General features: G+C 39.6%; 1 protein-coding gene across 1 annotated transcript; it reads left to right on the top strand.

Moving 5' to 3' along the window:
- The first annotated feature begins 8860 nt into the window (after positions 1-8860).
- LOC117299941 (insulinoma-associated protein 1a-like) lies at positions 8861-12873 on the top strand. Its single transcript, XM_033783559.1, has one exon. It carries the CDS (start codon positions 9185-9187, stop codon positions 10568-10570), a length of 1386 nt encoding a protein of 461 aa, XP_033639450.1. The 5' UTR covers positions 8861-9184; the 3' UTR covers positions 10571-12873.
- The last annotated feature ends 837 nt before the right edge of the window (positions 12874-13710 follow it).

The following is a 13710-nucleotide window of genomic DNA, read 5'->3' as shown; positions in this document are numbered from 1 at the left end:
CTAGATTGCACCACAGAGCATCTAGAATGCAAATTTTCCGGGCCCTTAATCGGGCCCGCACCCAAACCGTACGGCTTTTTTACACGCATGCTCCATCATTGGTAGATTTGCGCCTTCCCCTTAAAAAAAATTGGAAGGGACCCCCACCTCAAAAGGTTTTACTGCTGTTCACATTTTAAAGGCTTATGTCCTGGGGCCGATTTCACAAAGGTCTCAAATTGATCGTAACTTCAAATCAATCGTAGTTGCTAAGTAAAGTGTGATGTCACAATACAAATCTCTATGGTGATACTGAAAATTTGTCTTGCGATGAATTTTATTGCTTTGTGAAATCGGCCCCTGTTCTGTTCTGTTTGCCTCTTATTGGCCTAAGATTGCACCACAGAGCATCTAGAATGCAAAATTTCCCCGGGCCCTTAAGCGGGCCCATAACTCATGCCATAAAGGTTTCACACTCGTGTGCTCACTCTTTGACAAAATAATTTGCCCCCTAAAACTTGTGTCATAGATCGGCACCTGAAGCTGATGTTCACCCAAAAGGTTCTACTGCTGCTCACATTAAGGCTTATGTTCTATTCTATTCGTTTTTCATCTTATTTGCCTAATATTAATAACGCACCACGGAGCATCTAGAAAGCAAAATTTTCCCAGGCTCTTGGGCGGGCCAGGACCCAAGGCCGTAAAAGGCTTCGCGTTCAGCTCTTTCAGGCTCCATCTTTAATAGATGTGCCACACCCATCTCCCCCTCCCCTAAAATTTCTTGTCTTGGTCCACCATTGACGATGCTGGTGATGAAAGGGATGAAACGCCGTCTGAGTATTATAATGCTGAAACAAAATGGGTAGTACGAAGCTATATTATTGAGTTGTTTTTTAGGTACAATAACCATGATAAGGAAATAGGTGCATCATAGCTTGAAATAGGTATTAAATTCCAACATATTTTATGAGAGGGGGCACATCACCTCTCAGACTCACTAGATTGCACCAGAGGGCATCTACGGCCTAAAAAAGGTCACGGGGCAACCAGAAAAGGCAACCAGAAACTTGGAAAAAATCTCACAAGAATTGTTCAAACCCTATGTACGCCTACCCCTAAAAGTTGATACCCTAGTTTTGGCGCTGATCGTGTACATGTCGATGTAGCCTACTAACTAGTGTACAGATGTTGTTAAACTGTGAGTTTATATAACAAATTAAAATTGTTTAAAAGTGTTTCACAGCCTCAAAAAAACAAAAAAACACTGTGAGGGGCATGTTGTTTAGTGAATCGCGTAGAAATCATGATTATTAGGCTACAGAATATGAAAATAATGATCGTGATTGGGGTGGGGTGGGGTGGGATCTCAATGTGTCTGGGGCTTTTTTCAATCCGGGACACTGCAATACAAAAAGGAACAGTTTGATGACACAAGAACCATTCTTTTAATTATATTTTGTGTCTTTTTTACTCTGGCCATTATTTTGTAGAAGCTTAAACCCTGTAAAGAGGGACGTGTCAGTACATGATGGCATAATTGCTAATATTATTTCCATTGTCTACATCGTACATAGGCCTAATGGTCAGCTCATAATTCTAAGCTGGAACCAAAGCCACGTGATGTTCTTGAAAGTAGACCCTCACGTCTTATGGGGTGTCAACCAACATTAGAAGGGGCACCACAAAACTCTGCCAGTGTAAGATGCAATCCGCCTTGCAATACTGTCCGCTCCGGACACTTTTGCATATGCAATCGTGTCCGGGGCTATGCAAAAACTGTCCGCCGGACATGTACATGACTGTATGTGTGTGCGCGCGTAAGCGAGCGTGCATGCACTGAACTATTCGCGTATTTTTATGATTGCAGCGAATAGGCCCACCCAACGGCCGAACATTTCCCATGGCATTCATGACATGCATTTGGCTTGTAAAAAAAGGCGAACGTGTTCCGTCGACCAAGGGCGTTTAACTTACTGCGAGGACGGTTTTTCACGTGGACGGACACAACTGCAATGTGTCCGGGCGGACACAATTGCATTGTGCAGCAGCGTCCGGTCGGAAACGATTGCATATGCAAAACCGTCCGGCAGACAGTATTGCATACAGGACATAGCGACACCGACACCCTATGTATATAAAAGTAATAGGTATTTCGGTAAGTTTTCGAATGGTAGATGAACTTCTTTAAAACGTGGATAACTGTATGCAAACAAGTAAAACTTAGTTTAACCCATAGGCAATACCTTGACATGTTAACAACACACTTATTATAGAAAAGAATAAACAAACCCTATTTACATAAGGGGGAAAACGTACCGAAATGGAAGTAAGAAAAACAAAACAATTGTTCCTGCTTACCATGAAAATACCCAATAATGTTACTTTTACCATTTGCAGCTGGTTCCCTGCTAACTTGGCTTCGAGCTGGCAAAATGTATGCAATATTTGATTCTTGTGAGCAGTTCTCTTTGTGTGCACAACTGTTGATAATATCACTGTCAGCCAGACAATCAGAAATATAATTTTCAAATTCCAAATCTCGTTTTTAAATTGTTTCATCCACCCACTGTAACTTTTCAATTACCTCAATTTAGAAACTTGTTTCTATGTTTGTGTGGGGTTTTCCCCCTTTTCGATTTGACTATACTTTATTTTCCTTGACCAACCCACCAACATAATCGAATTTGGTAAGTAGATATTTTTTAAATATTGATAGCTTATATAAATTAATAATTAAAATAATTAAAAGAACAATGTATGTCAGTAAATTAGCCGCAATAACCTCTCACCCCAACTCCACCATTACTTAAACACTCACACTCGAAATTCTTGCTAAAAGTAAAACACAGTATTGTAAAAAAAAAAATATCGTCCGTTAAACTATGAAGATAACTGCCCACTGCCACTCAGTCCATCAGGCTAGCTGTTTTGTTGACTTAAAACAAAAAAAGCAAAGTTTGTTAGCCTGCTGAAATAATTTCACATAAAAACATACACCCTTTGTGTTCAAGAGAGTCGAGAATTCCCATCGAACCCATACGCATATTTCAGAGGGTTTTCAGCCCGCAGTGTAATAAAATAAACTTAAAGTTAATTGGCCTTAAAATCCAAATGTCATAAAAGTTTACACCACGCAGTGTCGCACGACGACCGTTAACGTGTTTACCGCTGCTCTTCCGTGCGCAGCCAGGCCGTGTGAACTATGTGTGTGTGTATCATAGAGCTTGTGTGCATAACAAAGACTTGGATTTCATAGCGCAAACGAGTGTTTTTGTCTGATGAATCAACTTATCAAAATGTTGTTCATTTTTTTTTGACGTAGGGCTAAGAAGTCAAGACATGGGTGGGAATGATCTTTGCGTAAAGCAGGCTGCCTTTCAGAGGAAAGGTCAAACTTTAAGGTCACCGTTGCCTGTATGTATTTATTCTTACTTTGAGCATCTTTGAGGAATTGTATTCCGGTTCACATTCGAATAGGATTGAGTGATTGATAGAACGCAACACCAGAAGAAGTAAATTTGTTTTTATGAAAAATAAAATAATTTGATAAATACATACAAATAGTAAAGTCCATTCATACACCTAATCAACCTCCCATGTAGAAAAAAGACCCACGATTGAGAAATACAAATAACTCACAATGTCCGATATAAACAAAAATCGCAAAATAGAAGTGTCAGTTTCGACCTTCACCTAGAGTGCTTGAGTATATACACCCGTCTCAATCTAACGGGGACTTTGGGTACATAGGGAGTGTGCAACGGATCAAGATTACGACCGGGTTTATATAACGGTCCGGGGCAATCAAAAGGGGCCAGCACCGGTCGAAACAGCTGTATGTTAATGAGAGAGACGTCCAATACACGGACGGGTCTTTTCATTCATTGCGGTCTATAGAGCACTCAGTCCTGTAACAATATCAAAGTACCAAAACTTCATTAATTATTCCTGGTGAAATCAGTTTTTAAAATGTATAAAATACACCGTGCCGAAGCTGTGAATTGGCTTTCGTGTGTCTGCTCAGCGGAGACTGCGTTCGATCATGGTTCGATAAACTGGAGATTTTAAAATCAATCCGTTGGTTTTTAAGTTGATTCCAAAACAATCTTTTCTTGTTCGTTTGGAATCGATTTTCTTTCTGACTGAGGAATTCAAGACCGCTAAATGGAATGAATCAACAAGTGTAAATGACAGTTTGGTAAAAAATAAAAATAATATATCTCAAACGTATTTTTTAAGACTCTTTTAAAAGATTCGACAACGAGAAATCGCCAAAAGATAATGTTACAACATCATAACTTGCCCTTGTTTTTTAACCATATTGATCGTGAGATGGTGTTAAATATTGTTGTTAATACAAAATAAACAAATATATAATATATATTTATATATATTTATATTTTTAAATAAATAAATAAAATAAAATAGTCTAAAACGTTACAAATTGGTTAAGTATATTGCAAAAGAACAAGCAGAACTTCACAACCACACGTCAGATGCGATGTCACCGCCCTGAACACGCACTTAAAACCCAGTTCCCGCCTCTTTTTACGTAGAAACAAATTAACCTCCTCATATAAATAATAGAAGGCCCAGTTGTTACGTAATGACGTAATTATTATGTAACCGTGTTTTCAAGACTTGGCGCGGGATAAACATCGCTTTTTCTGCGTCCTTGCCCATTTTCTCATTTCAATCCCAAGAACGAATTCAATAGCGTCAACTCAGTGCCATGAAGGGCCTAGGCAAATCGCAATTTCTTACTTTTTAAAGCAATTGAAGTGTTGATGTTTTATAATGTTAAATACTGTTATCAATCCTGATATTGACGCTCGTGCTGTTTGTTTGGATGCTGGGAAAAAATGGGCGAAAAATGAGCCGATGTATAGCATGGACATCTTGACAAAATATTACAATGTTCTCCTTACCATTGCAATGCGACCATTAATTTTATTAGTCCTTAAAAGATGAAGGATTAGAATTAACTTCTCTTCCGAAGAATTGTACCTTTTAAGAAAGATGTCATTTTTTGCTAAAATAGTAAAAGACTTCAGACCTGATGAATTTTATGAGGCAACTGAAAGCCCACACATCTTTGCAACTAGAGAGGTTTTTCTTTCTTTCATTATTCTGTTGCAAATCAACATTTTCACAGATTGTATGCAAATGTTGGGATACACCAAGTGATACTGGTCTTTCACAATTATCAAACGTGTCCATGCTTTTAATTTGTTAAAATGTCTACATCACTTGGAGCCAAAGCAAACCCATGGATCAAATCTGGTGCCCCAAAAGGGCCAACCGACTGTTCAAGAGTCGCACGCAGAGTTTTAGTGCATTAAACAAAACCACGCACATTAACGTCCAAGTGTTCAAACACACGCGAGACTTGCACACTCATGGTACCCAGCTGTTGTGAACAACGACTGCAGCTGTATTACTTTGTTGTCTCCCATCGCGTCTTGTAATAACCCTCTTCGCATGACGACAGGAAGAGGGATAAAGAGAAAGACAGAGTGAGGAGGCCACCTCATCAAGCTATAAGAGCAACGGATTAATGACCCAAGTGATGACATAATCACCATAGAAACCAGCAAGTCCCCTCTTCACTGTCTAATGTGGTCTCATCATCAGTGCGTCTGCAGCGGGGGGTTCTCACTCAGAAGCACCGCCGTTGAGTCCTTCCTCCCAACCCGGGGTTTTGACAGCTAAATTAACCCCCGAAACACAACGTTCCCGGTAATGATGAAACAAGAGAGTTTAAGCTCTCTCGTAGATAACCCCCAAAACACATCCCATCTGTTGACTTATAACGACGGCACGTTATATCCCTGATTTTAATTGATGTATACTGCGATTGATCGTTTAATAATTTATCGTATATATGGCCCTATTTTTCGCATCCCAACTTCATCTCCTTCCTCTTTGATTCCATATCAGGGCTTCTTTCAACACCTAAGAATTAAGGGGGGCTTATTTCTTAAACCCTCACACCGTGCGAGAAGCAATCTCTGCATATGTCAGCGAAAAAACAAGTGACTATATTTTTTCAACACTTTGGATGAAATCAGTTCGGTGTAAAAGCACTTGTAGATATATTTCAACATGCTGTAACATTCTGTGTTAAAGGTATCAGGATTGAATGAGGAACCAAATATGGTTTTAACTGATTGCAAACTTATTATGAAGTTCATAATACAGAACTATTTGTCAGTAAAATATTTCCCTTTGAAATGCAGTCATATTCAAGAAAATGTATCAGAAATCCTTTAAAAAAACATCTGATTACGATCATTTTGTTGCTTCAACTAAAATAAAGGACGATGGGTTTACACACTGTAAAGTGTGCATTGTTTTTCACTATTTTGACCAGTTGCTCCCATAACGGAGTCGGACTTAGCCCAATGTCACACAGTTGATATGTCAAGAATAATGGTTGATTACACAAAACATGAACACCGACTAATTTGTAGGGTCTATTCAAATTATGTATAAATAGCTTTAAAATATAAAGTCACGTCAAAAAAACAAATTATGTTATTATCTACGAAAATAATTTGCATTTCTACATTCCTTACTTTTAGCTGTGTTTTGTCGTTATAAGGACAAAGCACTGTGTCGCAGCTTTCACGGTGATTAGTTTTCCCATATTGATTATAGTTGATTTTCTTAAATTGTGTGAAATTATTTTCTTTAAACCATAAACAAACAAACAAACAAACAAACATTCCCAAACGAATCGGAGTTGAGTTGAAACCTTTTCTGGGTAAAGTGACGTTTGATCCAAAAACCAAAGGACATGCATCTCGATTATTGAAACAATCGACCATTCGCAACTGCTTTTGTCCATTTTGTTTTTCCAGAAAACAACTCAAGAGCTAAGCTTAGAGATTTGTAACTGTTCCAAACTCATATAGACGAACGATCAGCCACAATATACTGTTCATTTCCTTTCATTGTAAATGCTTTAATTTCTCTGTCCGCTATTACATTTACTATGTGCATTCTGTAAGGCTGTGTTAAGTTTTAAATGTAAATTGAAATTGGAAAGAAAAAAAAAATTACTACATAATCATTATCTAGAAAGATAAACAATCCTCAACATGTGGTTTCTTGAATACACACAGCCATTGTTATGGTGGGCTGAATTTCATTTTATTTCATGTTTGATGATGATATTTCATTTCTATTTCAACGAGACCACCTGTTCCATTAAAACGTAAATTGTTGACTGATCACAAAATGTCACTGAAAAAAGAAAGAAAACAGCACAAAAAGTCGATACATCAACCGCACCAAAACATTCGCCCGTAGGTTCGAATAATATGGACGGGGGACAATAACGAACAAAGCGGACAGATATATAGATTATATAGATAGAGGCTTGAGAGATGCATCGGTTTGACGCGGCTTTGTTCGGAATCTCAAACCGAATCGAAGCCAATTGGGTTCGGTATTTTTGCTTCAAGGTCTCGTTATTTTTAAACAAGGCGTTCCCTAATTCCAGGTAATGTTCATTGTTGCGTTTATTAAAACCGTTAGATTGAGTGTTCGAAAGTGATCGATGTCATTCATATTTCTTGATTGTAGCCAACAAAGGATGTGTGGGTTTCTGAACTGGACATAGAAGTCAATATGGGTTAATATAACGAGAAGAAAATCGTGGGTAGGCCTTAGCTGCCTACAAATTATTGTATTAATTCAACTTGGTAGTATTCTCATTTAAATTTTCTAAAAGGAAAGTTCAAATCTTTCTTTATCCAATATTTCATTGTATTTTGTTGGTGCTGTCAAGTTTCGTTTATACGACAAACTGTTTCGTGGATGCAAAAAAATAATAACAACATGGACTTCAAAATTTCCCTCGTCACTCGATATAATTTAAAAATCTTTCCAAATATGAAAAGAGGATTGGTGCAATTATTAACACTTGAATGAGTCAAATATCAGAAGTGATAACTGGGCACCGTTATGGTCTTTCGTTTCTGTTTGTTATTGTCAGAAATATTTCATATTAAAAAAAAAAAAAAACATAAATCTGATCAGTTGGTTGGACAGCCATAATTATCTTCAATCCAAGTTTCACTTTCAAACAAAGCACAGTCCAAACGCCTGATTTGAGCCCCGCATAAGGAATAACAATTAAGTGATGTTTTCAAATCGACCGTGGTGTGTAGGAGAGAGTGCCTCATCCAGCCACATTAATATCCCCGTTCCCCATGACCAGTCATATAGCACGGGGGCCAGGCATCCGTGCCCCGCATCGCCGTAACAGGCCTTCTCGATCGATTACAAAACACTCTTATTTCATAAAATTTTATACCACTGCAAGAATTTTGATGATCGCCGTTGCATGAGAACAAAGGAAAAACCGGCTGAGATTTTTGCACTGAGGAGGTACACGGGATTTTTTTTTTCTTCCCTTCTTTTCTCCACTGTTCTTATTGAGTTCCTTAGGGTTTGTTTTGTTGTGTCTGTTGGTTTGGAGGAGATGCAACGGCGAGCGGGACTGAGGAAGAATGCTTAGCCGCGGGGTGCCCGTCTCATTAGCTGGGATACGAGTAGGTAGCTAGGTCTATCATCGGGACCACGATTACAATCCAATCTGCATTGCTGAAAACAAAGAGCTGCGCGTGGCCCATCTCGCTGTACATGCACAGCCACCACAATCAAACAAAGGAGGAGCCACGGTAACTACACGCTTGCGAGGAACGTGCCATCGGCTTGCAGCTGCCTGCTCGCGGCGGTCGAGACGTACGGAGCGAAAAGGGGCGGAGACTCGGACGACGACAGTTTAACGATAAGCGCCCATGACGGGAATTCACTGGTCCGTCGCGTGAGCTGTGAGCCAACCAGAAGGCTTGCTGACTTGTTAGCATCACACCAACTGAGTGACAGTATTTGCGCGTCACATTTAACTGTGCAAAACACCGTCTAATGCCCGCATTCTAGCACATGAAAACAGGAAGTGAGACGTGTTATCACCACCTGTGGTCCTTCCCATGTATACGGACGAGAGTCAGCATCACAACTTTGCCACGAAATATTTCAACAAACTGATGTTGCCCTTTTAGAAATCACATTTTGCTTTTGACTCTTTGCTCCCACCTGTTAACTCGTCAGAATTCACACTGTATAATTCCGTGTGTTCCCGATACAAGGTGGGGATTTGTTCCGGGTGTGTGGGTGCCCGTTTAACGGGAAGATGCCGAGGGGATTCCTGGTGAAGCGCAACAAGAAATCCGGCTCCGTCTCCTACCGTTCTCGCTGCTCGGACGAGGACCAGGATGATGCCTTCATCGAGAACGATAGCGTGGAGGGGTACACCAAACCATTCAACTCTCCGGACTCCGGGTACGGCCACAGCCCGGTCACTCTACTCATCAAGGAGAGTCCAGCGTTCCGATTCGACCGGGACTCGGTTTATTCACCGGTAAGCTCTCCCCACTCCACCAACTACTCCTATCCATCCCCATTGACTTACATTACATCGTCTTCATCTTCATCTTCACCTTCCTCCTCACTGAACGTTGAGAGAGACAATACGCTGTGGCCATTTACCGTCACTCCCACCACACCGACTAGAAGACTTCCATCCGGCATCCCACCCCCACTAAGAATAAAAAGACCTCTCACCGAGGACACTGAACGGAAACAACACCGGGCCAAGAAACCCAAGGCTGCCCGTAAACTCAACTTCGACGATGACAACACCTCCCCTGTACACGGTACCATCATCAGGGGAGATGTGACATCCGATGGAGGGCACCTTAACGGTAAGGGGGTCAACGGGGGATGCGACAGTGACAAAGGCGGGGTGGACAACAGCCTCGGCGGGGACTTTGTTTGTCAACTGTGCAAAGAACAGTATCCAGACCCTTTCTCCCTAGCACAGCACAAATGCTCACGTATAGTGCATGTTGAATATCGTTGTCCCGAGTGTGACAAGGTATTCAACTGTCCAGCCAATCTAGCCTCCCACCGACGATGGCACAAACCAAGACCCAACAGTCGATCCAGCCTCAACTCCCCTCGTATCCTTCCTGCATCCCCGGCCAAACCAGACGGGAGTAAGACATTTGAGGTGACTCATCACCACACAGAGCAGACGGACGAGTCGCTTACCCTCATCAAAGATGATCTCACGAGCACCGGGAGTGATAGCAGCCGTAGCACCCCAAGTCCCGGCCAAGCCACCCCAAACGAAGAGGGGCAGTACGAATGCGAACAATGCGGGAAGAAGTTTCGCCGACCGGCCAATCTCCGGAAGCACATGCAGCACCACGGTGAAGAGGAGACGTACCCATGTCAGTACTGCGGCCAAATGTTCAGCAGCCTCACCAGCCGTGCCAAGCACGTCCTCTCTCACGCTGTGGGCCCTAAGGAGGTCAACTGTGACGTATGTGGGGGCTCCTACCAAAACAAGATGGCGCTGGAGCAACACGTGCGCCTGCACCACTCCAACGAGGTGTACCCGTGTAAGTACTGCTCAAGTAACTTCACCAGCTCCCCAGGTCTGACCCGCCACATCAATAAAAGACATCCGTCTGAAAACCGGCAAGTTATCCTCCTTCAGCAGTTACCGGTTTAGCCGTGAGTAGACATTATTGAACAAAAGACATAAGTAAAACAAATACACTAATATTTCTTGTAGTCAATATTTTTGCACAAACTTAAAAGTAAGAAACTATAACAAATCTAGCTTTATGTAGGTGGATAAAAAAAATTGACAATGGTGACTTTTGATTGGGTAGATGGGTTTTTAAAGACAGTAACATTCCATTATTTCCGAATCCGCCATTTTTGAAATCAAAACGCCGAAAAGAGGTCGAAGACGAACATACTTAGCCACTGTTGTCTGTATCAAAGTTATTCACCTAAAACTGCCTTTGTCCAAAAATAGCATACCATGTTTGATTTCACATAAAAACAAGTGCGATGTTCGTGCAGAATTTGAATGGAATCATCATTTATCCTATTGACAACAAAACATTACCTATTATAGCCTAAAACGAAAAAGACAAACACAAGTTTCAACCCGTTTGTTATTAAAAAAATAAAAATTTCCGACTAAAAAGGCTGATCAACCTGTTTTAATAGGAATCAACTTATACATTGCTAATAGTATTCGTAGCAGGTGTATACAACCCTGTACACCATTGCAGGCTGTTTAATGTATAATCCATGCGCATATTATTCAAAATCTCCATCAGTAGGAAAAGATCACCCACTGATTGTCGTTGTCAATATTCCTTTGGAAAGCAATTAGTCAGACAACAATGGCACACATTATTATAATGCATGCACACTAAGTCAAGGCATCTGCGAGAGAAAAAAATAACCACTCGTGTTATATTTTCCCTTTTTTCGTTCAGACATGCCTCCAGGCCCACCATTGTCCAATTACTTTTTAAAATAACAAAATAAAATGAGTTTGCGAGCGAGAGCAATAATTACTTTGGGAAAAGCATCAACAAAAATTGTCAGCTGTTGGCATATTTTCTCTGGAACAACAGATGCCTGGCTGCTATTAGACAAATGACTTGCCTAATTATCAATGGATATATTAAACGAGATATGTATGCAGTTTCATCCTCAAACATATAGCAAACAAATAAAAAATAAAAAACAACCCTGACTATTAGAAGTAAACCAAAATAATCAAAAGCCACCATGCACAATTATCTTTTACAATTATTTAGTAACTATTTATGCTATAATTTATTCATAATTATGAGATAACTTTCTTTGTCTGTATTCTTTCTTATAACGGTCTAGAATTTACTGAGACTTCCAATTATTTATTTTCACCCATTTGCTATTTAATAACTCACGGTTAAAGAAATCACACCAAAATACAACATTAGAATCAAAAGGTATTCTATACACAATACTTGCCTCTCAACTGAATATTTGATTTAAGCAAAAGCAACACATGTTGGTTTTGCTAGGTTTTATTTAATTTATTTTAAATAGATATTATTTATGAATAACACTTGGTCAATTAGATCATTTCCTATCGACTGGAATATTTTGGAATAATTAAAATTGTTCATGTAGTTGTTGCCCTTTTTGAAACTAAATGGTCAAAATCGATTGATCATTCCAATTTTTTGAACCGTCATCTTTTCAAATTATAATGTTACACTTGAACTAAGAGGATTATATCATAGCTTCAAGCTTAAACTTGCTGTATCACATTCCAAAAGATTATTTATTACCAATCACAATTCATTTAATTTATATAATACATTATTTATTTATTTGTAATTTGTCATTACAATGATATGTTGTGTGCTCGTAAATTTGTCTTAGTATGACTCAAAACAACCCCATTATGCCTGACAGCGTCCATCTAGAGGGCGGGAATGGCAGGAGGGAAAGTAACAACAACAAATTTAGAAACGTTTTCCAAAATGACTGGCTACCAGTTACAGATGTTTAAAAAAAGCATCGGGATGAAGAAAATTATTTGTGTTTTTCTCATACTCTGATTTGTGTAAAGTATGCCTATATACTGTTTAATCGGTACTTCTAATTTTCTGTGGTGAAAAAATCGATCTACATAGCATGCACTCAGATGGGATTCAAACCCATGAGCTTTGCCATTCTAGAGCACATGTCTTGCCGCTAGACCACCGAGCTATCATATTATTACAATCCCATTTCGCCATCTGGGTTCACCACTGACATGTCACTCTGTGCCTATTATTATCAACACAGTTCCTAAACGTTATTTCTTCTCACAATGTTTCTTTGTTTTGATTATTTTGCCTACTAAAAAATATAAACAACATTTCTGAGACAATCGATAAATAACGTAGCTTAAAGACACTGGACACTATTGGTAATTGTCAAAGACCAGTCCTCACTTGGTGTATCTTAACATAATATGCATAAAATAACAAACGGTGAAAAATTGAGCTCAATTGGTCGTCGAAGTTGCGAGATAATCATGACAGAAAAAAAACCCTTGTCACACGAAGTTGTGTGCTTTCAGATGCTTGATTTCGAGACCTCAAAATCTATTTCTGATGTCTCGAAATCAAACTCGTGGAAAACTACTTCTTTCTCGAAAACTATGTCACTTCAGAGGGAGCCGTTTCTTACAATGTTTTATACTATCAACCTCTCCCCATTACTCGTTACCGAGTTAGGTTTTATGCTAATAATTCGTTTGAGTATCCTAATTACCAATAGTGTCCACTGCCTCCAAGGAAGTGTCTGGAGAGAGAGAGAGAGATGACATTACAGGATCTGTTACGTAATGTTGTATTCCTGTTTTGATTGGAGGCATTGTTGGGTTGTATAACTTTCACCTCTTCATGACAAAGGAGTATTTCCCTACCATACTCAAAATGATCTATAGCTGTGAACACGTACAGAAGAAACAATGAAAAGAAAGAGGGTGAAAACAGACACCCCAGTATATAATGAGTCTCCGAACGTCATGCTGTCAAAAACTCACCAAAGAAATAAGATTTCTCCAAGGTGCTCTTATTTCTTGAAATGGAAATTTCATCTAGTGAGTTAATTACCGTGAAAAAAACAACCGGCTTGGCGTCGGCAGAAATTATGTCGGAACTATCCCCGCTGGTTCAGACCGAAATTTAATCAAATCTTTATTATTATTCAATATACATACTTTTTGCCTTTTGTATCTTAAAGCGTTGACAGATTGGCTTCAAACTCACATTGTTTTCTTCTCAAAATTGCCGAGAACTAAATAGT

Source organism: Asterias rubens, chromosome 1, assembly GCF_902459465.1.
Source record: "Asterias rubens chromosome 1, eAstRub1.3, whole genome shotgun sequence".
In the NCBI taxonomy this organism is placed as follows: Eukaryota; Metazoa; Echinodermata; class Asteroidea; order Forcipulatida; family Asteriidae; genus Asterias; species Asterias rubens.
The sequence above is the reverse complement of the archived record's forward strand: the minus strand, read 5'-3'. Positions and strand labels throughout refer to the sequence as shown.

Coding starts and splice junctions, on each gene's coding strand:
- LOC117299941 (XM_033783559.1), top strand. CDS start 9,185: ATGCCGAGGGGATTCCTGGTGAAGCGCAACAAGAAATCCGGCTCCGTC.